Source organism: Paramacrobiotus metropolitanus, unplaced genomic scaffold, assembly GCF_019649055.1.
Source record: "Paramacrobiotus metropolitanus isolate TYO unplaced genomic scaffold, Prichtersi_v1.0 Parri_scaffold0000007, whole genome shotgun sequence".
In the NCBI taxonomy this organism is placed as follows: domain Eukaryota; kingdom Metazoa; phylum Tardigrada; class Eutardigrada; order Parachela; family Macrobiotidae; genus Paramacrobiotus; species Paramacrobiotus metropolitanus.
This window is the reverse complement of record NW_026570227.1, coordinates 2,581,748-2,604,597: the sequence shown is the minus strand read 5'-3', so window position 1 is coordinate 2,604,597 and position 22,850 is coordinate 2,581,748. Positions and strand designations below refer to the sequence as shown.

Genomic DNA, 22,850 nt, shown 5'->3' with positions numbered 1-22,850 from the left:
GTTTGTCCTACCGGACGCAAACGCCAGTTTCAACATCGCAGCTTGCAGAGCTGCCATAGACATCCCATGCAAACCGGCTGACCACAGGGATGATCCAGAGACAGAAACTTACTCCTATAACGGCACGATGATACGCATCTTTGCCGCCAGACTTGGCCACCTACACTGCCACTGGGAACTCGAAGTTGCCTACCGGCAAGGGAAAATCGTCCCTCGGCTACTGACTCAGGTGGCCCTTCTGGGGAATCAAATCCATGAAGTCGAAGCGGGAGTCAAGATTCAAAGCGCCCTGAACGTTTACAGGAGCCGCGCCAAAGATTACCGCTATAAACATCCGACGGACTTCGACGACAATGCGGAAGCGTTCGTCAATCAAACAGCAACGAGGAAACTTCCAACGAAGTTTCGAACTCAGCGATCCTCAACGGGATCGTCCGCACACGTCCAAACCCAGGCCGAACAACTTGGCCAAGATGCTCAGCCGACTAGCACCTCCAGCCAACATCAACAAAACCTGACCGAACAGGAGTTGGCGCTTATGGAGGAAAGCGTCGTCGACCCACTCAACCCTGGGTTGGGCGACGGCAACCAAGCCGGACAAGGAGGGCAGGGATAGGCCAACGGCCATTCCTGCATGTTGGCTCAAAAAAGGGACCAACATCACCTGAAACCGGACTTGAACACCATGATGGGTGCAATCCAACGGTTGTCACCCTCGCCCAACAAACGTGGCTCACGGCCATGTACCGTTTACCTCACCGGACCTTAATCCCTGGACCTTAACCGGATTCCCCGGATAGGCTCTGGCTTAGCGACTGGGACCATGAATTTGGCTCGGCCATCCCAGACCATCCGACGGAGTCCACCGGACCGAACTTGGCACAACGCCTAAGTTCACCGGCATGGAAAGGATCCAGCGCCCAGAAGGCGGCGACGGCCCGCATAGAAGTTGCGACAAGCCGTGGATCAATCCTGGCCCGCATAGAAGTTGCGACAAGCCATGGATCTGCCTGGCCCGCCTAGAAGTTGCGACAAGCCACGGCCAAGTCCTGGCCCATAGAAGTTGGACCAGGCCCACAATGCGTCTAACCGACCATAGATGGCTCACGAGTTTAGTTGCCATACCGTGCAACTGGGACAAGTGAGTTAGGGAGCCACATAGACGTTGTGGTACACCCACATTGCATGCCATGTCCAACATCCTCACCACGGACCGCCCAGTGGCCCATCCAAAAGATGCGCCGCCCCGAGGCCAAAAGAGGATGTTCCTAGTCAGCAGACCGACTCCTTTGTGGAAAACGCCTACCGGCGCCCACAACTTAATTTTTTGGAGTTTGGCCCGGCCAACCTGAAGTTTTCGTCAGACGCCACTTAATTTTGTTATGGCCATGGTCTCAGGGAACCTACCCTGCCAATCGGACATGGTAGCCAACTCATGGCCCACGGCCAGTGAGGCGGACCAGACTTAACCAGTCTGTAACTTTGGACCGTCGACAAAACGACTAAGTCCTTTGGCCCGCCATCAACCTTGGACCGTCAGAAAAACGACTAAGTCCATTTGGCCCGCCATCAACGGCGGACAGTCGAAAAATCGACTAAGTCTTTTGGCCCGTCCAACGACGTGGCCCACCGAAAATTTTCTAAGTTTTTTGGCCCGTCCAATGACGTGGCCACTGAAAACCCGACTAAGTTTTTTGGCCCGTCCAACGACGCGGCTCATCAAAAAAACGACTAAGTCCATATCGGAGAGCCAAATCCGGTTATACAGGACCCACACCACAGCAAAGGCCTGAAGCAAGGCCATACTATTCCGGAACCCTGTATCCTGGTCCAGAGCATGTCAGAGACTGAGTTTGGACCGCCCCAACGGGTTTGGTCCATTACACCACTTGGCCCTCGGACTTAGAAATTTTCCCATTATGGCCCTCTTGGACTTAGAAGATTTTTGGACCTAGGCGCATGACCAAACCGGCATGCAAGGCCAAAACCGGTCCAAGTTAGAGACCCTTATGGGCCATCCAAACGGAATTGGTCCAAGCATACTATTTTCGTCACAGGAGCACCTCTCCTGTCCAGAGCCATCACTATGGCCCACCATGGACCGCCCAACCGGGCTTGGTCCACCATATCAGGAAGGGAACAACTGTCCTTGCGCATGCAACCGTGCCTTCCTTATACCGCACCGCTGGATTCACCTTACTGGACCCCTGTGGACATCTCTGGGAACCGTCGCCCCGGATTCACAGGACCAGAACAATCCTATCGGATAAAGCGGACCGTTGACTAGGACCCCTGTGGATAACTGTGGCCCTGTGGTAAACATAGTCGGAATAAGCCTTTTTTCGTCTAGTTTTTTAACCATACCTGGTTTTTCTAGACTTTATTAACCAAAGAAATTGATGTTTTTATTTAGCCATTAACCAAAGGAATTGGCTTTGGGATCTCTAACTTTGATCTTACTTTAATTCTCACTGGAATTGTGATTTTTCTATTTCCATGTTTAACCAATGAGCCTTATAAACCTTTATTTTTTTACTTGTTCGACCAAAGCAAGCCTTCAACCACACTGGAACCCCCAGCAACCAGAGTGCACTCCGGATTTCGGCCGTTCGGTGCACTGCACCGCGGGTCTGGAGGCAGCAACCCTACCGGGTTTAGAGACAAAGTGGCATCCGGCCCTACCGGGTATCGGATCCTGGCACCCTACCGGGTTGGCCAGCGGCAGAGTCGGAAGGTGCTCGCAGGAGCTCCCACTCCCGCCCAGAGGCATGTCAGAGACCGCTCACTCGAGGCGGTAGACACCTCTCGTGGCTTTCTCTGTCGCCCGCCCGCACACGGCAACGCCGTTCGTGCCGCGCTATTACGCTGATTACTCAGCGCTCACTTTGTCTCGCTGACCAATCAGCGATGCCTTCAGCACTCTTGGGGGCGTAGCCCAGCGCCTACGAGCGATTCCATGTTTTACGGCATCAGCTGTTGCATACCTGCAGCACGCTGCATCATTATCACGATTCTGACTTGCGCGCTTGCAGCTACTTTTTCACAGCATACGCCGCATTGGCATTTCTGTGTTTGTTTGTGGTTGCTTTATTGTTTCACAATAAAGGCATATTTTGCCCTCATTTTCGCTCTGCTTCCGTGTCATATCTGACACAGTATTCTACTTAAAATATTTAAAAATTTATTGCTGATAGCTTTTGTACTTTCATTTTGGTATTACGTTCTTACAGTATTATTTGTTGCAGTATTTGGTAGTTGTAGTACGTACGCTATTATCGCTTCAAAAAGTGTCCACACTCCAGTTCCAGTATTCGCGCGTATTCGCAGGATTCGCCAAGTTCATGTTAAGGTTACAAGGTATCCAGGATACGATAACATTGCAGTACTGTATACGTACAGTACTGTAAATACAGTACTGTATACATACGCAAAGCAAATACATACTAGCCAGTGAGGCTGATCCGGTATGTATCGCAGCAGACACTAAAAGTGAAGAAAAAGTCGCCTCCTACTCGAGGAACCAATCAGATTGGATAAATAGTTATTTAAACCGTAGCTAAAACCTAAAAAAACCGTTGACGATTCTCCACCAGGATGGCGCCCGCGGCGGTTGGGAGCGGTACGCAAGCTACGCCCAGAAGTAACCCTTAGCGTGTAGAATGAAATCGAAAGTAGAACCGATTTAATCAAATGGAGAACCGATTTTGTAATTAATCGTTTTAGAAAGAAAATATGTACAACAGCTGATGTAAGAAATTGTGCGAAATATGCGAAGATCAAAACTACGATGGAGCACCTTTAGAAATGACCTTAAATGTACCCTTCGCAATTGCTGCGAACGCTGCAAATTCTGCGAATATGGGAACTTTAAACCGGGCATGCCGCTGTTTATGTTTATTAAGACAGAAATTTAAAGTACCATTCGCGAATTCTACGAGTCGTGCGAATTCTGCGAAAATAAAGAAACCAAACCCAGCAAGCCCTTTGGTGTGCTTACTTAGACTGACCTTTGAAGTACCCTTGGCGATTGCTGCGAACGGTGCGAAAGTTGCGAATATGGAAAAATTAAACCCGGCATGCCGTTGTGTATGCTTACTGAGACACTTTTAAGGAACCCTATTCGAACACTGCGATTGCTGCGGAAATCTACTTACTTCAACCCGGCATGCCGTTAAATATGGGAAAATTAAACCCGACATGACATTGGGTATGTTTACTGTCACAGTTTGGGTAAACGCGTTGAATTTACTCAAAACTGAATTACCAAAAAAAGGCAGTACAGTACAGTCTATGCACAGTACTTAAAAACTGTACATAGACAAAGCCGATGGTAAACAGTACAGTGCTACTGCAAATGCCGAGAATACGCCGAACCAAATCAGCATATTTAGACTAGTCGCACCCTTGGCAAAATGTTCGAATGCTTCGAGAATGCGAAGATCAGACCTGCCTACGGGTAGGCTGCAGACTCGGCCTGCCTACGGTTGCTTAAGATGACCTTAACATACCCTTGGCGAACGCTGCGAATGCTACGAATATGGGAACATCAGACCCGGCAAGCCTTGAGTTATACTTAATTAAGCTGCCCTTTCAAGTACCCTTGGCAAACGCTGCGAATGCTGCGAATATGGGAAAATCAGAACCGGCATGTCTTTTTAGGCTCACTTAAGCTGCCCTTCGAAGTACCCTTGGCGAATGCTGCGAATGCAGCGAATATGGGAAAATCAGACCTTGCATGTCTTTGGATAGGCTTACTTTGGTTGACCTTTAAGGCACCATTGGCGAATATGGGATAATCAAAACCGGCATATCTACATTTTACAGGGACCTCAGCAGCTACCTTGAAGAACTGTGCGTATGCTGCGAATATGGAAAAATCATACCTGGCATACCTGAAGAGACTTCGACAGCAGCCTTGACGGACTGTGCATATGCTGCAGAGTCTTGATTAATTCAAGGTCTCACTGCCCCACTCATCTCAACCGTTCACCTCATCTAAAATAACTCATCCAGTGCAACTGGCAAGCGCTAAAACTGCCGTCAGGCATTGAAATTGTTGTTAATGGCTGAGTACAAACTGAAAGACTGAATCTTTCACGCTACTGCCTGTTTACAGATAAACCCAGATTAGCTCTCAAGAGATGCACTACAGCTAATGCAAGTACGCTACCTATATGGGGTTACTGGTCTCATTCTTTACCGTGGTCACGGCTCAGCTGGCTTCTGGTGGACCACCGCTAAAGCGCCGCAAGAAGTATGTCAAGGCGACTGACCGCCTTGCGAACGTCGTTTTCGACTACAACGGCCAAGACAAGGTGGGATTTATGCGTCACGTTGCGTCGAATTTGGAACTGAGCGTCTAAGCGGTCTGTAGTACCCCTTCGCACTAACTTTGAAGTTTCAATGCAGTGTTCTTTTGCTTAATGTAATTTCTGATGCGCTATGGTACAAATGATTTACAGTATAACGGAATTTTTCTGCGGTTTGTATTCTTTTCTTGGTAATGTTGGTATTTGTTTTATTGTTGGTTAAACTGTTTTTATTCCTTATTAACTTGTTTTGATGACAGAGCATGGTAGATTCAGTTTCTTAATAATTCCCATTAACAAACCCAAAAAAATGCGGCGCAACGAAAAGTCCATGCGGCGATCTATCCATGCGACGAAATGTACCAGTTAAGCAACGAGTGGATTTCCAACCAACTGTCACGACAACGAAGTATCCCAAAACGAATTGTCCATATAACGAAACATCCTAACACCAGTTGTCCCCCGACCAAAAGTCCTTTAACGAAGTGTCCCCGACGAAATGTCCCGCGACGAACTGTCCCGCGACGACTTGTCACGTAGCCGTTATCTTTTATAGGGCCCTTTGAAATTACAGTACCATTTTTTCTTCGTCGAAGCTGGTTTTTGGGGCTGTCGAATCGGTGTCAGATCGTGACTGTGCGGTAGCAAGTGCTAATTTCTGCGTCTTTTTCCTTTACATTATTATAAAACGGATACAGTATTTCGCTGGACATGTAGTACGTTTCCTGTCAAGGTTACCGCGGATATGGATTGAGCGGTATGGAAAGCGATAGGCGCCGGCTTAACCGTTCCGATGCTTCAACAGTGGCAAAAGCTAACATAATTTTGGAACCGGTTGAATGGGGATGCAGTGGACCTCCACATCAGGACGGTTTGCAAGGTGAGCAGTTCTAACCCTGTCAGGCTATGTGAAGAAATCCGCAGATGCTTTTAACAAAACTTTGTTTTTGCTAAAGTTTTTGTGCGACACAGTCAGTGGATTCTCGGTCGCCACTGCATTATCGCTGGAAGAAGTGGTTCGTTGATAACCTGAAGGATTTCGAAGTGAAAAATTTGATGTTGATAGCGCAACATTTCCTGATGAAACTGCAGGATTGTTTTGGAAAACCACCTTATCTTGACTAATGATATTATAAGACTAAGAAAACTTGCACTTTACGTTCCTTAAGGGGTTTGGCCCACAATTTTTTTCGAATTTAAAATGAATTTTAAAATTTTTGAAATTCATTTTAAAATTTAAAAACCATGCTGGAACAGTGGATCGGTGTAAGAACGATCTTCATGGTCATGTGCATTTACCTGCAAAATTTGAAAGAGATCGGTCCATAATTAGACTTTTGGTACACCTGAATGCATTTAAACGTTTTGGAATTTTTTAACAGCCATAACTCCCGAACCGGATGTTGCGCGCAAAAACGGATTCCACGCCTATGTATACAAATCTTTAGGCTACAAAACACCATAAAGCAATGCAAAAACGTGTTTGGGAGTGCGCGACAGCGAAAGTTCCCGTGTATGTACGCGAATTTGGTGCTATGTACCGGGCCAAATCCCTTAATGCTTTGATAAGGACTGCAGTTATGCCATAACGCAGCCTTGTTATGCTTCAGGGCTAATATGTTGTAAGTGAAAGACGTGATTTTAAGTGTTTGGCGCTCGGTTATTAAACCAAAACAAGAACAGATGTTTGTTGCGTCGGAAACTAATACCGGTATACTGTCGGGAGATGGTTAAATTATTAGTGCTCGACATCCTCGCAGAAGCAAAGCACGATTTTTTTTTAATTTTCCGTTGACGGTACAAAGTAATCCCTAGTTTTTATGTATGTGAAAGATCGGTGTATCGACACAGTGGATTCAGTCACATAGAACATTTCGCCTAAATTTGCTGATGCTGGTGTGGTTCCAATGGCAGAGATCCCGTTATCGCGTTGGATTTTGATCCTGATCCGCTGGTGCAAAAAATCCACATTGGCGACTTCCCGGCGTTCTCGAAGGACGCATACGTGATGCAGAATACCAGCGCCAGACAGGCTTGGGCTAACTGGCATACAAGCATTGTCTGGATGCGAAAGCCTACGAGATTATGTGCTTCGTTACACCACCTGATACCAAAGAAACCAAGCAACTAACCCGTTTTACCGCCAAACATCCGCTACGTCCGTTCATTCTGTACATGGACAACGGACCAGTATTGCAGCGCGACAACTCCCGCCCGATTCGGAAATTAGTCATCAGTTTCGTGCTAACGCAGCCGTCCATTCAACCGACTGCGAAATCTACGCTTAACATCTCCTAAAATTTTATGCATGGATCTGCGACGAATTTAAAATTAAAAACGATAATTTTAAACTCTATACAAACTTACGGATAACGATCGCTCACTGGAAAAGGATACCTTTACCAATCTGTCTGATTTGTGACTGTTGTCATTGGAATTCAAATTCAGTCGAACGGATTTTCCGCGGAAACTGCTGGAGTACTCGCTGGATCCGCATAGTGGATACAAATTTGCGTGTTTTCGACGCTGGTGGAAACTTGCAAGGCAATACGTTGTAAGGCGGATGTTTGTAAGTGCGATAGCTCGTCAAGAGCTCGTTGTGTCGAAAGAAATCTCTGTATTAACCGGAGGACTTCCAGGCAATCCCACCGACAATATCCAAGGCGATTATTAACACAAAGAATTTTGTATCAACTTTACAATGAGAAATGTCTTAACTAGTATACAATTACGGGTTTGCGGCTAATGAAACTGAAGGCATTGGGATTACTTTTATTGTCACATTGTTCCTTATGGGGCAATGTGAATATAAAACTGATTAAACCAGTTGATGACAGCAGTAAAATCTGGGAAAAAAATTGGGCGTTCCTAAACATATGATTATTTTAGTGTTTTGTACTCATCACTTGAATGTATTCACCACTAAGTATTTGAAGAATGAATTTACATGTATTTGACTCCCATGTTTTATTACAATAATATCTATACAGTACTTACAGTACTTCAGCATTCCACATACGAATCGCAACGCACTAACTCCTTGTATAATTATACTGCTAAAAAATTTTCTACAGACACGGTGGCATAAAATAAACCGGATGCGCAACTGTTTCAGAACTCAAACCCAAATAGAAATAAAAGAATCACCGATGCAGCCCATTAAATTAAAGAAATAAAAGTGATGCAGTAGTTTAATTATACTCTAATAATTCTGTCCACCGAAATATCCGCACCGTGATGGACTACAAGAACGTATCTGGCTGCAAGTTCACAAGAAAATGCCGGCTAATACGCGACAGGTTCGCCAGCTGCAAACCGTCCAGACCATCAACACACCACTTCTTCCCGTCGTAATGCGCCGACGGACGCGGATCCGCCGACTGCAGTGCGCACAACATCTGCAAAATTAATCATAGTTTAATGCTTTTCAAGCCAGAAATCCACACACACACATAACACGACAACCCGTAACGGACACTCTTACCGTGCAGACGGCCTTCACGATTTTTTCATCTGCGAAATGCTGGAGCCAGAATAAGAGGCCCAACAGCTGCTGCTCATCTGGTTCAGGCAGCGCCGTGTCCATTGCCTCCCACAGTGCGCAGCGGAAGCGCGGACTTCTAGACAAGTGCGCTGTCAGAATGTGTATCTCTACCCGGACGAGTTTCCGTTCCCAGCGGTCTGACTCGTTGGCAAAATAGCAGCAGAGCAGATGAACAGCGCAGTGGCTTAAGTGGACGGCATCACACGGCAAACGACAGCAGGCGGCAATGAAGTCCTCAAGTTGACACGAACCGCATCCCCCCATGGCCGCCACCGTTGCCGGATCCGGCTGATGCAAGGCACATCCACCAGTGCCCGCCATACCGGTGGCGCCGTTAATCTGCAAATCTAGAGCGAATCGGCTAACATGCAGACTGCGCAGGCGGATGTCGATGTGGTGGTGAACCACATAGTGAATCATGTCGCACAGCATCAGCACATGGACGGTGCTCATCGGGCAGCATTCGACGCTACCGGCCTGCGTCATCACGTACTGGGTGCCCGGTTGCAGGCGCTTGTACACGGTTGCCATGCGGAGGAAATCGGTGAAGTTACACTTGCAATCGTCGCAGTCTCCGATCACAATACAACCACGCAGCACTGGCTCATCCATTGCCGTGTTCCACGCGGTGCACACCGCGCGCAGCTTCGTCTGCGTCACAGTTTCCAAGTTTGAAAATACTTGCTGCCACAATTGCGCTGACAGCGTCGTGTCTCTTGTTGCCGGGATCTCCTCTATCACCGCCGACAGTCTCAGCAGCTCCGCCTGGAAACTGGCCAGCGACGCCTGAAAACCCCACAGTACTTGTAGTCGTCCATCCAGTCGATTTCAAACCAAAACACCTTCGTTCTTACCAAAACTCGCAAGCCTCGGGGATCGTATATTCCAGAACCTTCCAAGCGTGGCTGGAATATGTAACCCAAACGGCTGTCCACGAGCTCCACAACGTCCACTGAGCATGGAAAGGGAAGGCGACGCAATTCATAGTCATTCAGTCGCTTGATGAGCAACTCAGATTCTACAGAGGACACCGAGTGAAATGCATCGTCCAGGGGCAGGGTACGCTTGACGAAGATCTGCGGACGGATGTAACGGTGCAGTGGCAGTGCGTTCGTCAGCGGCCAACGGATGCGTTGAATGGGAATGATGTCCGAGCAGCGCTCTCCGTTGTCCTTGCGTCGCCAATGAACGATGGTGCCTCCGTAATGTTCCACCGACCCACCGAGCCCCAAACTGATTGCCAGGCCAGGCAGCCAAATCAAGGGTCCCCGTGGCGTCTCCGGCACCAGGATTTCCACGTGAAATGTCGCGAATTCGGTAGAGAAAGTGCGATGCGGATCAGCTTCGCTCGTCTCGCACGGCGAAAAGAGCCTGTTGAATGGAACGTACTCACGGCGCCGGTTGGGATAGAGCAGGTCAACGAAGAGACCGTTGTTGGCCACGTCCACCACGCGTCCGTACCGCATCATCCCGTCGTCTCCCAGAATATCCACGCTGTTAGCGTAGTGCGTTAGGCTGAACATAGTGGATCGCTGATCTTAACAAGGAAAATGGCCAAACTCCGTCCCTATTTTACACCAGCGCCTGCAATTCGAAAACAAAATTTAAAGAAATGGAAAATTCATTAGCGAACGAAGAAAAACAACCGGGAGCAGACCTACCACGGCTGATTTGGCTTTCACGTACCACGAATCTTTAAACAGGTAAAGAACAACGGCAACCCAGTCCGTGAATTACAGCCGCAATAAATCCAAAGAAAGTTAAAGTGTAGAAATTGCATGTACTGCGTACCGTTAAACAGAAGCAGCAAGATGGCTTCTAATACATTGTACATTACGTTTACGTACGTACTTTTATCAAGTATCAGTAAAAGCGATTTACCACCGGTTCAACAAAAGGCTAAATCGTCGCTTTCCGAGTAAAAGCGATACTTTCTTAATCAGCTCTGTAGGATCGCCATGCCACATTAGTAGATGTGCGAACACGCCTACCTAAAAAAAATCACGGCTACACCAAGCAAATAACTCAAATCTTTAAAGGTAACAGCCACTTAGTAAGCAAAGGTTGCAGGCGCTGGTACACTACTTGATAATTAAAATGTAATTAAAAAATGTCTTCTTGCACGCGAAAAGGCAGTCTGCTCAGAACAGCCGTACCATTTCCTTTACCATACTAATCATCTAACATGTTCGTTTGTTATTTTGGCGCGATCGTCCTTGTAAATGTCGTAACTGTAAAAACCTAAATTTCGTAAACAACCGAATAATTGCGAGTCCTGCATATTTACACAAATCATAAGACGGAAAGGTCAGTGCTCTTGAGTGAACTGGCTTGATTTAAATTAAATTTCGTTCTTCCGATATTTTTGCGCATGCAGAGTGGTGCCCGGCGCTCGGTTAAGTCATTACCATCCTTCTTCCTTCGCAGCGTTGGTATGTTTTTGTATTTTCCTCTGTATTACATTTATTGGTAAAATTGTTATTTTTTGAGTATTTTTTGGGTGATTTTGTAAATTTGAATACATCCCGTCCACGCGCCGACAGGAGCGGTGTATCGTCAGCTGCGCGGTTGCCGGAAACGATGATACGATGGTGAATGGACACTTGGGCCGGCCGATGAGAGACCTGTCAATTATCGGCGCCGCTGCCTGACCCCGGGTGTCAGGCAGACCGGCAATTTGCCCATGTGTGGCGCAATACTGCGGAATGATATCATTCTTATACCCCGCGTGCATTCCCTTGTCCACAGTTTACATAGTTTCCCATGATACTCAGCGCAGCTGAGAATTAAATACTGCTGATCGACGATTCTGACACCGGCCAAATTGGGTCAACTCGCTGTTAACTCAATCTCTGTTTCCCAGGAAAACTCCATCGTTTACGCTTGTTTTCCTTATATACACACTGTTTTCCGGATGGTGTCGATTTCTGTCAGCGAAACCTTTCTCTAACTTCACAGTCAAAATTTCTATTATTGAAATTCCAAGTGCAAAAATATCGATTTTGTAATAAAAACTGAAATCATTAAAAAATACAAAAATTTAAAAATTATTCAGCAATAAAAATCGGTTTTTAAAAAAATTATTATTTTATCTTACAAATATATCTTACAAAAAAAGATAAAACTTCAGAATAGTGATTGAATAAAATAGCGTGCTATATACATCACCAGAAAAGTTTTTACTAAAAATATATAAACATCGAATAGTAAAGTACATGTCGTACAAATTTTTCGAATTCCCTGCGTTATTATTTTATATTTATATTTATTATATTTATTACAAGGTTTCCACGAAAATACTGCGGAATTTTATGTTTAATTTAAGATTTTGTGAAATTTGTCATTGCTTTTAAGATTATTTATTATTTTAAAAATACGGTTCATAAAAATAAATAACATGCAATCCAAGAAATAATCGAAGGAAATGAACTTCCCATTTATTTAAAGCGCTGTTCCTTCGGAATTTTATTTTGTCCGTTGCATCGGCGTTTTAGTGGAATGTTGGTCAGTGTGACTCTCGGTACAACCGGGGACTTTTTCTGGGGCACAACCATTAAAAAGAGATTTGCCGTATCGCCGTATACTTTGTGCAGTGTATACATGTGTGAAATGTGTGAATATAAACGGCGATGGCAATTAGCAGTTGGGGCCGCTTAACACAACCGACAAATTGAATTCCCTGGTCAACGCACGGATGCCTCGCCGGTCGGCTGCCTTAGAACACTTGTCATCACATTCTCATTAAACGCTTATATTCTCTACAGGAAAATTTTTTAAATTAAGTTCGCCTAAATGCTGGCCAAAAAGTTTTAATTCGGCGCTGGAACGAACGGAACGCGTGCGGCTAAAATGCGGTACATGCAGAAACCGGCGTTTATAGTTTATACTGCGATGTACAGATAGTGCGCGGATAGGATGGCCCATACCGGAAATACTCAATCAAGACGGTTCATCGGCTGGGCAACTTTCGATGGATTCTGTATATGAACACGGAACAAATCCGATTTGCATTTTGATTATGTTATTATTGAATTTACTGGTATCGCGCGCTGTCTTGTATAGTAAAAGGAGTTTTCCTTTCGGAGAAAAAAAAATGTAGGCATAGAAATGCAAAACGTGTCGAAGAGCGGCAAGGAAAAATTGTTATACATGTGGCGATGTATGGCCGTTTAGGAAACGTGCGTCAAAAATTGCTAATACAATCACAAAACGATCTATATTTTTTTATAATTATTCTTTATGTACTGTACAATATAGTAGTTTATCGAACCGACCAAAATTCCAGTAGATTTGATAAAAAAATTTGATAAAAATAATTTAATGGTTTTAAAAAGTGTCTGTAGCGAAACGAAATAATTGTAAAATTCAATTCGTATGATCATAAAAATAAAGAAAATAACTGGTTTTTTGTAAATAAAAATGTTAATAAAAAATTCATAACTATGGGAAATAAAACGATAATTTCAATAGCAATGGGGAATTAATGGAAAGCAGCAATAAACCTCGGGGGAATGTTTTTAAGAGACATTACTTAAAAAGCTTTTAAAGGAAGAATAAAAAATACAGCGTTTCATGCGTTATAACGAACTTCCCAAAAAACCCACGGAAATTTATTAGTGCGCTGTTACTGCAAGACAGGACATGTTGTAAAAAAATTCCCCGACGCTAATTAATCAGCAACCAAGGCCGCATTTAGACCGGATGTTGACGAGTAATGACCAGGCCATCAATTAAATACGATCGACATCGCCAACACAGCTCGGATCTATGTATAAACATCATTAATTTCCCAAATTAAAGACACACTGGCTTATTGCGTAATCAATTAAGAAACACATACGCGCTCATCCTGCCTGCATGCTGTGATTAATGCGCCATAGAGCCATGCATGCCACCCCCACTTGTATGTCCTCCTGCGCAGCTGTTTGCCACCGGAAGCGGCATAATAAACACACCCGCGTAAGCACTGGACACATACATACAAACAGATCTTGGCAACCTTCGCTTAAAATTCATGAGAAACCCGTCCTGATCATGCATGACAGCGCCCTCCCTCCGGCAATGGTGACGTCACGCGTACATCGCGCGATGCCCGGAGAAGATCAAGAAAGCGCGCCCATTAATAAATGTAATGTATATAAGCGGAATCGATCAGGCGACGACACGATCTTCTGCTGGAAAAAGTGCCTGGAATACACACGCTATATAGGCGTTTGTTTATCGGCTGTCTTTTGTCACCGTTCCGCCCAGATTCGAATCGGTCTTCACCAGTACGCATTGTGCGTTGATTTTCCCATAAAACCGGCATCGTTGTTCCCACGGAGCCCCGCCCCGCCCTCTCGCCGGGTTGTGCATCCTGCTACAATTTTCTCCAATTTTTTCTGTAGTGTTTATTTTCCCAGGCGGTGCCGCCCCGATTTTTTTCTGTGTCGCAAACACAAGAGTACATTTCCATGTTTGTTGTGGCGGGGAGTTTTTTATGCCGGTTTGCTGCTGTTTCTTATAATGGGTCGGCGTTTCCTGTTGTGATAGTCAGAGGGAATCGGGTCTTCCTGGTTTATTTTTCTTCACTGCGCCGATGTCAGAAAGCCGGGGCTAGCGGACGCCCTGCTGTGCGCGTACAGCGGCCATTTACACGCCACGGAAATGGTGTTCATTATCGTTTGTGTCCCACTCTTTATACGTAAATACACGCCGGCAATCAAAAACGAATCTTTTTCCACTTAAAACGCCGCTGGAGCATCATATTCCCATATTATAAACGATGCTGCATTCGATGAACACTTGAAATTGATTGCTGGATGAAGTATTTGTTCGCCGGTTGGATACATAATTTCCCCGGTTCATAAAATTATTGGAAAAGTAACTGCCGCTTGAAGAATATTAACCCGTGGACCACGTTGTTATAAAATATTATTGATTGGGTGATTTTTGTTATATACGCTTCTCAGAGCAGTCATGCGCGTAACCTGATAAGCCGGATAGACGACGCCGGTGGACAGCTTTATTACGTAAGTTGACAAGAAATCCCTTGATTCAAGGTTGGGATGGTGTTTGTGGGGGAAATAAGTAACCGGCACGATACTTGATACACATGCATAACACGTGTCGCGCGACAAAACAACGACGAGATTTTTCGTATGGAGTTACGCGGTTAACGCGTGCAATATGAATCTCCAGTTTCAATAAGCGCTTTGTTCTGCTACGTAACAGTTACTATCTCGCGGGCGATTTTATATTATTAAAATAATTATAATTTTTTCCTGCGCTCTTGAAGGTGTTTATTATAACAATGTATTTTTGCCTTAGTTCAATTTACATTTTATTAATTTCATCAGTTAATATAATATCTATGATTAAAATATTTTTACAATTATTTCGAGGTACCTTTTTGTGAATGATTTATTTTATTTATTCGCAAACTTTGTAATTATGTACAGATATTTTTTTGGCACATACTTCGCCTTATAGTGCAATTTATTTATAAACAGATTTTCTTTGAATTCCCAAAAGCGTTTAATTATAACGATGTGTTTTGATTCCATTCCAAGTTTTCACGGTTAAAGTCTCTATGGTGAAAACGTTTTTAATTATGTGGATGTGGTTTTCCCCAGTAGCCTTTCGCCGTTTCATGAACTTTGTGGTGATGAACCGAAGTAAAATTATGAATTTATAAGTGATAGTGGATTCTGTCCATTAATACAGCTTTTATTAAAATAAATGTTTTATGCGCTCGTCAGTAATTCAATTTCCCCAACACGTTGTGCTGCCTCGGAAGGCCCGTTAAACATGTAATCGCCCGGCTGTTTACGTGTTGAAGGTCGCCGATAATTGGGCCCAATTGCGGCCATTTAACCAGTGTCAGACAACCGGCACAAACACGGCCAATCACACTGCACACCCGCCCGCATACATAAATAAGCCAAGAAAATGTCACACAGCAAAAAAACAGTACTGCCGTTGCCTGTCTTCCTCTCTTCTCCCTCATCTCCCGCTTGCTCCTCGGCGACATGCATTGACTTGGTAATTTCCCCGCCACTTGTGATATATGACCGGCTTATTCAGGGGGATCCGCTGCCAGTCAGCGTTCCCCCCTTCCGCGCTTTCCCATCAAACAAATTGCGCAGTGAAGTGTATACTATGTAACATCGGTGTGTGTGTTGGTTGAATTTGTGAAGTTCAAGTGCAGTGTTATTGATCTGCTTTCTCGGCACTGATCGGTGCCGTTTCTCTGCGTGATTACATGTCGTTAATCTTCCAGCCCGTAGTTACACTACCACTTATTGTGCTGGTAATGAGCGGACAATTTGTTCCGACATTCGCCTACCGTTACGCACTGTCATATGAAATCAGGAACACGTCTGCCACGCACACACACGAATGCGGACAGTCGAACGATGACCGTATTCAAATATTGACGGATTATTAACCAGTTGACCTTTATACAGGTCGCTACCATTAAATTTCTATTGCCTTTTAAAATTAAGCTGCTTTTATACACCTGAATACTAAAGGTTACCAAGCTTTCTTCCCAGGCGGACATCATTACATGATGACCTTTACACATACACTGCTTTTAAGTTGTTAAAATTATCCTTCAAATTTCTAGTAATGTTTTTAACATTCAGTGTTTTTTAGCACATATATCTTAAAGGTCACCAGGCTTTTTTTTCACGTTTACATTTGTCTTTTTTATTTCCGTGTTTTCAGTGTGCTATAATTATTGGCTGAATTTTCGGTGATTTTTAAAATAAACGGCTACAGGGCGCGCAAATAACAAGGGTCACCATAGTGCCTTTCTAAACGGACACCTAAAGTGGTGACCTTTACATCTATTCACCACTTTTATGTGCTAAAATTACCAGCTGAATTTTTGGTTATTTTTTAAAATTAGACGACTTCTTGCCTCGTAAATAATAAAGGTCACTAAACCGTCTTTCCAAGCGGACAACAGAGCGTGGTGGAAAATCTTTTAATCAGCTTAAATTGTGCCGTCCTTGATCGGCACTCTTTCAATTACAGCCGCAAATATATAACGGATACAGCAGTATATTGCAATACGCGAGGCACCCGCGTGATAATCTTCGCGCGCCCGTGTTGCCGTGTCCCCGGGGAGCGGCGATCAGTTGGATGGCGCGTTGGCATGCAGCGCGATACTGCCACTCAAACAATCTTCGAACTCGCCGTCGAATGGCCTTGACAGGGGCACCAATCTTCCAGCTGACTGACACGGGCAATACGCACTGCATACGGATCCGCAATTATGGCGATCATAACCGTGGGTAACCCGATTACTTCCACATCCCGACGGTTACGGGAAGAAAAGCGTCAAACGGCTCCCGTTGGGATCATATCCAGCCCTTACGTAACGCTGCTTAGCATAACACGGGTTTTTCCAAGAAAGGTTGGAATACACGCTTGTTTACAGCGTGGACAAGTGGCTTGTTATGGTTGGGCATCCATACAAACTGCCGTCTCGAGTGGGTCGCTTTAAGAACAGCGGGCATTAGTGCGTAAATTTATTTAAACCGAATCAAACGCGCTGGAAAACGGTATGGCGTCATCGAGACAAGAGTTACAAAGTAGTATTAAAAAATTATATGCCTCGTTTCGCATACTGCGCAAATAAGCGCTTCCCTGTTCGAACCTAGCGTTAGCGTATTATGCATACTGTTTGTTGATATCTCCAGTAAATTTTTTATTGGTATTTATACTTTTTTACGCTTTGATTGACCGCTTTACGCTTTTTTTAGTACTACGTTGTAAATATCGAATTTAACGGTACGTTTCGGTAAAGGCTGAATAAAAGCCGGTAGCCTGCGTCGAACGCATAATACATCACGCTAAGAAGAGATCGCAGGACGCAGCTGCGCGTGCTGTAAGCGTACAGGGTCGCTACTCAACCGGAACTGTACAGCAACGCCTCTCAACGAGCCCAAGGGATTGATTTTCCCGCGCTCGCGCATACACCGCTCTACGCACAGCACGCAAGTACACGGCTGATCTCACACACCGCGCGCGCGCGATCTGACCAGATGAATCTCTGATCGCAACCCGACAGCAGCCAGTCGACATTCCTAAATGCCAATGCCACATTTCCATAACGCTGCTCCATCTCTCTGAGTTAATCAAGTGAATTATATTTCCTGCTGATATCGTTTCTCCCCGTTTCTTCTGCGCGTTGCGGAATGTTGTCGTATGGTTTAATTTAATTAAACGCGGTATCTTGATCTAGGAGTGTCGGGTTGTGGATGATGATGGGGACGTTTAATGGGAGCCATCCGCTGTCCGGCGTGCCGGTGCCGCTACCGGCCAGCAGTCCGCTGTCGACGGAGGGCGCGCAGATGGTGGCTCTGCTATCGTTTTTCATGGTCATCGCGCTGCTGGGCAACGGGACGGTGCTGGTGTATCTGTGCAAGACCACCGGGGTGCAACGGCCCGTCTCCATCTTCGTCATGGCGCTAGCCTGCAGTAAGTGTATATTATACGTATTACACATTTTAAACGATATCGAACGTATTTTACATATATATTAAATGTGTTAAAATTATGGAAATCGGAATATCCGCACAGTTTGGCTTACTCCTAATAAGGATTTGGCCAGTCAACGTAGTGCAGTGGATATTTCGGGCAGAGCGTCCATTACTTCGATAATAAAGCTGTTTCTTTGCCAGTCTGCAGTAAAGCTGCAATATTTTTAAATAAAATAATTTTTATATTTATTTATTTTAACATGACTCGTGTCGAGTATACTGGACTTTAATACTGGTAATCTTCAGCTTTGCGTAAACGCAACGGCCATTACGATTTAACCGCAGGACACCTTTCTGTTGTCGACCGCCGATCAATTACATAATTCTCGTAATGCTTTGAGTCTAAACAATTTTTAGCTGTGAAATCACGATTGGCATTTTATTCGGTACTTTTATAATTGAATAGAATAGAACAGTCAAAATTTATTAAAAGTACAGGGGTTTCGTGAGAAACGCTGAAGGAGTAGTGTGGTAATGAAGAAGACGTGGTGACGTAGAAGAGTGGCTTTATAGCCGTTTGAACTGTCGTCAACAGGTTCCTAATAAGCAAGGTAAAGATTGAAATAATCGCTAAATATAATTTTTTTTAATTTTAAGGGAAAAGTCTTTAGTTTTTCATCCACAAGCACGTATAGTTACTCTACATACCATTTTTTAAAAAAAAACCACAGCTTCTTAATCTTACCCTGTTCCAGTTGGGCGTTTCACAATATACTTTGTACTTGTAATTTTATTTTCAACACAAGTATGAACGAAAATTTACTGTGCTTCTATAAATGGAAACACCCTTCCTAGCCAAAAATTGTGATATGCTTGTATTGGAGCTGTTCAACAATAACGAACAAAAACAGTGAGTTTTCATATAACCAGAAAAGTCGAGATTCGGCAGCGGAAACGCATGATTTCCGATGCAGCAACAATGTCGTGCGTATGGTACGTGCGTTGCATAACAGCCGGTCCCGTCAACAATGCGCGCGCTGCTGTTATAGGAAGCGCCAGGCTTAATTCCCCGCGTATTTCCGGTTGTGTTTAAATGCCAGCGGATCACACTGTATACAGGCGTAACACAAAAGCCTCCCGCCGGCGTTTTCCCTACTATCCAACTTTTTCGCATAATTTTTCCCGCCTTTCTCTTCCAAAAAGAGAAATTTTTCCGTATGATCTTGTTATGCGAGTGAAACAAGTGCTTTTTTCGTACGGCATTCACGCACAGGAGCCACAGGGGATTTTTATTAGCACCGCTGAAAACTGTAGGTAGACATTAGGGGCGAGCGTGACAGGAAGTGTGAGGCTAACAATAGGTTCTCCCTGAAGATTATTAATTTGCGCTACTTAACGCTCATTTCGAGTCATTGGAAAGAAGAGTGCGCGATTGGGGTGTACTATGTGATCGGTGTACGTTGTCACCTGTTTCTGCAGCGACCCAAATATGCGCTGTACATGCAGCGCACTGACCAGTGGCGAGCGTGTACAGTGCATATTGCAACGCAGTACAAGTACATACAGACACGCGACATTAAAATTGCAAAGTCGTACCTGTACTATACATGTACACTATAAATAAATTATTCACCTGCAAACCTGCTCGATAAGTAATATAGAAGTATGGTATTTAGTATTTACGATAATAAACACATCAACACAAGCACATGATGCGCTTGTAACTTTATGTTAATGTGCTGTGTTAGTTGATGTATTTAACATGTACAGGAAAAAAAAGCTTGTTTGTCAACCACCAAAAAATTTGATTTTTAATGGCTAATACTGCCGTCTTGCTAGGAACATAATATATAGTATTCAATAAAAGAGAAGCGCTTTTTAAAAAAAAATGTGGGAAAGTAATAGGCAGTAATGGTTTATTAAACAAAACAATTAAACTGTGTATCTAGAAAATTATGATTGCTTCTACGACATCATTATGCTGTACCGTACAAAGTAAGAATACAGTACATGACTTAGCGAAACTAACTACATAATATTCTGCAGCAAGAAGAAATCAACAATTTCCGTATGCGAACACAGCAACCTTCCGAATTACATAATATCCCGTACAGGTGATTGTCTCTCCTTTTCAGCCGACATCCTCATCGCCCTGTTTTCCATGTCCGCCGAGATCCTCTTCGAAGCCTTCGGCGGGGAATGGCTGTTCGGCAACGTCGGCTGCAAGGCCTTCACCTACATCCAGGGGATGCTATTCGGCAGTACGGCGTTCATCTTGATCAGCATGAGCTACGACCGCTACGAGGCCATCTGCCGGCCCATGTTCCTCAGCCGGACACGCGCCCGTAGCCAGCGCATGATCGCCGCGTCCTACATCCTGGCCGCCATCTTCGCCATCCCGCAGATCCTCATTTTTCTCCAGGTAAGCGACCGGAAATGTGCGGTGACATGGGATTAGAGTGGGAAAGGTCATTAACGTGAGGTTTACGTAATTACTGGTATCAGCGAGTACGGCGGCTCATTCATGTGTGGTTAATTTACGGGAAAGGTCATTAACGCTAGCTATATATACGTAATTACCGGTCACGTGAGGGAGCGAATATGTGCGACGAATTTATGCGATTTATTCCGGCGGAGTGCTGGTATTTCCGGTTAGGTGGGTTGGGTCCGCGGGAAGAAAATTACCGGTGTGACCTTTCTAACCCACATATGCTGTCGCGGAACCGATTATCGAGTTTTTGTGCGATGATGCCTACCAATAACGAAATTATATATTTATTAATGAAAATAAAATTACTAATTTCACTTCTGCAGCTATTTATTTATACAAATACTTATTAATGCTGAAAAACTATTTTATAAAGGCATAAAATTATTTATTTTGTTTCTTTGATAAGCGATACATTTATCAGGAAATTTAAAATAAAAGAAACCGATTTAAGTATTTGACGAGAAAAATGCTCACGTGATTTAACGATCGGTACTTCGAAGTACTGTATACGCGGTGCTTTATGGTGTGGAAAAATACGATGAAAGCCAGACCAAGAAAAACTGCAGTAAGTCTGCGTGCTGCGCTTCCGCGTTTCGGTAGAGCTGCCCGCTGTTTCCGCTACTTCGGGGATTATGCGTTGTTGTGTACAAGGAAGCCGCAAGTGGGCGCACGTTTGCATCGTGTTCTTCACAGGAAGGGCACGTGATCGAAGATGAACACGCGATTAGCCGGACGATGTAAACAACGCCGGCAGCAATTGCTTTAGTGTTATTTGTCTCTAACAAGAAATGCCTTTGAACTCGTTACTTGAGTTTGTACTTCAAATATTAGTTTTATGTTTTTCTTTTTAATAATCTGTATATGTATACGTATATGTATGTACTCGTATATATGTGTGTGTAATCTGTATGTGTAATCTGTATATAGATATGTATTGTACAACATGTACAATGCATACGTGTAAAAAATATGTGCATGTAAAGGTCTTATATAAAACTGATGTTTCTCTTCAAATAAATTATATTTTTTGGTAATTGCAGGTCCCCGACGGCACCAAGCCGGACGGTACCGTCAAGTACGCCTGCAAGAGTAAAGGTTACACGGCGGAATGGCAGCGCATCGTGTACCTGACCTTTCTGGCCACCTACATCTTCCTCATCCCCATCGTCGTCGTGGCCGTCTGCTACATCAAAATCGCCCTGGTCGTCTGGAAGACCTCCGCCAAGACCTCCACCACCCCCTCCACTACCGACACCCTCGCCCTGCGCCGTTCCGCCGCCGCCACCGACTCGGTGGAACGCGCCAAAGTCAAGACCATCAAGCTGACCGTGTGCATCCTGACCTGTTACATCTTCTGCTGGCTGCCCTACTTCACGCTGACCTTATTCAACGCCTGGACGTACCGGCAGTATACGCACCGCATCCCGCCCGCCTTGGGGGCGGTAGCCAAGTGCATGGCGTGGTTTTCCAGTTGTGTCAACCCGATCATCTACGCCAGCTTCAATATCCCGCTGAAATCGATCACGGAGGTGTGGTGCGGGGGGCGGGGCGACCGGATGCGGTTGAGCGAATCACCGCGGCCCTCGGTGTTGCCCGGTGGGGCGACCACGGCGGCGGCGTCGCGCCGGAACACCGCGGTGTCGGTATGCTCGAATAATATGAAGACGGCCACGTCGCTGGTCATGTCGACGTCGCCGTCCAGTAAGCTCATTCTGCTGACCACGGATAAGGAAGAGAAAGAACCGGAAGAGAATTACGATCCGCGGACGGTGCTCGTTATGATTTAAATAATCGTAGTTTTCTCGGTTTATTGTGCATTACTAATGTCGGCTCTGGCCTCTGTATACTGATTGATGTACGGTAATGGAACTGGATATTTTTGCATTTTTTCATATACAGCATATAAATTGTACGTACTATGATTTGTATACATGAATACGCAAACGGCAAACATATGTATTCAAGCTAGCAAAATTTAATTCGATTTTAATATTGAAAATGACGCTAAGAATTCCTCCGCAATTACTGGTATA

The 22,850-nt window shown here is 44.7% G+C and overlaps 2 protein-coding genes across 2 annotated transcripts; one reads left to right on the top strand and one right to left on the bottom strand.

The window, feature by feature from the left end:
* Positions 1 to 8,396: 8,396 nt before the first annotated feature.
* LOC129582347 (uncharacterized) lies at positions 8,397 to 10,618 on the bottom strand. The gene is made up of 4 exons (XM_055473859.1): positions 10,540 to 10,618; positions 9,708 to 10,437; positions 8,794 to 9,639; positions 8,397 to 8,707 (listed from the first exon to the last, which is right to left on the bottom strand). Exons 2-4 carry the CDS (start codon positions 10,374 to 10,376, stop codon positions 8,552 to 8,554), a joined length of 1,671 nt encoding a protein of 556 aa, XP_055329834.1. The 5' UTR covers positions 10,377 to 10,437; positions 10,540 to 10,618; the 3' UTR covers positions 8,397 to 8,551.
* A 3,418-nt stretch (positions 10,619 to 14,036) lies between these two features.
* On the top strand, positions 14,037 to 22,826 carry LOC129582233 (vasopressin V1a receptor-like). The gene is made up of 4 exons (XM_055473699.1): positions 14,037 to 14,864; positions 18,089 to 18,324; positions 20,462 to 20,748; positions 21,858 to 22,826. Exons 2-4 carry the CDS (start codon positions 18,105 to 18,107, stop codon positions 22,602 to 22,604), a joined length of 1,254 nt encoding a protein of 417 aa, XP_055329674.1. The 5' UTR covers positions 14,037 to 14,864; positions 18,089 to 18,104; the 3' UTR covers positions 22,605 to 22,826.
* Positions 22,827 to 22,850: the final 24 nt, after the last annotated feature.

Excerpts from the sequence above, each read along its gene's own strand:
- LOC129582347 (XM_055473859.1), bottom strand. The coding sequence starts at position 10,376 with ATGTTCAGCCTAACGCACTACGCTAACAGCGTGGATATTCTGGGAGAC. Across the intron at positions 9,640-9,707 it reads CCCGAGGCTTGCGAGTTTTG|GCGTCGCTGGCCAGTTTCCA; the intron begins GTAAGAACGAAG and ends TGGGGTTTTCAG. Across the intron at positions 8,708-8,793 it reads TCGTGAAGGCCGTCTGCACG|ATGTTGTGCGCACTGCAGTC; the intron begins GTAAGAGTGTCC and ends TTAATTTTGCAG.
- LOC129582233 (XM_055473699.1), top strand. The coding sequence starts at position 18,105 with ATGATGATGGGGACGTTTAATGGGAGCCATCCGCTGTCCGGCGTGCCG. Across the intron at positions 18,325-20,461 it reads CGTCATGGCGCTAGCCTGCA|CCGACATCCTCATCGCCCTG; the intron begins GTAAGTGTATAT and ends TCTCCTTTTCAG. Across the intron at positions 20,749-21,857 it reads AGATCCTCATTTTTCTCCAG|GTCCCCGACGGCACCAAGCC; the intron begins GTAAGCGACCGG and ends TGGTAATTGCAG.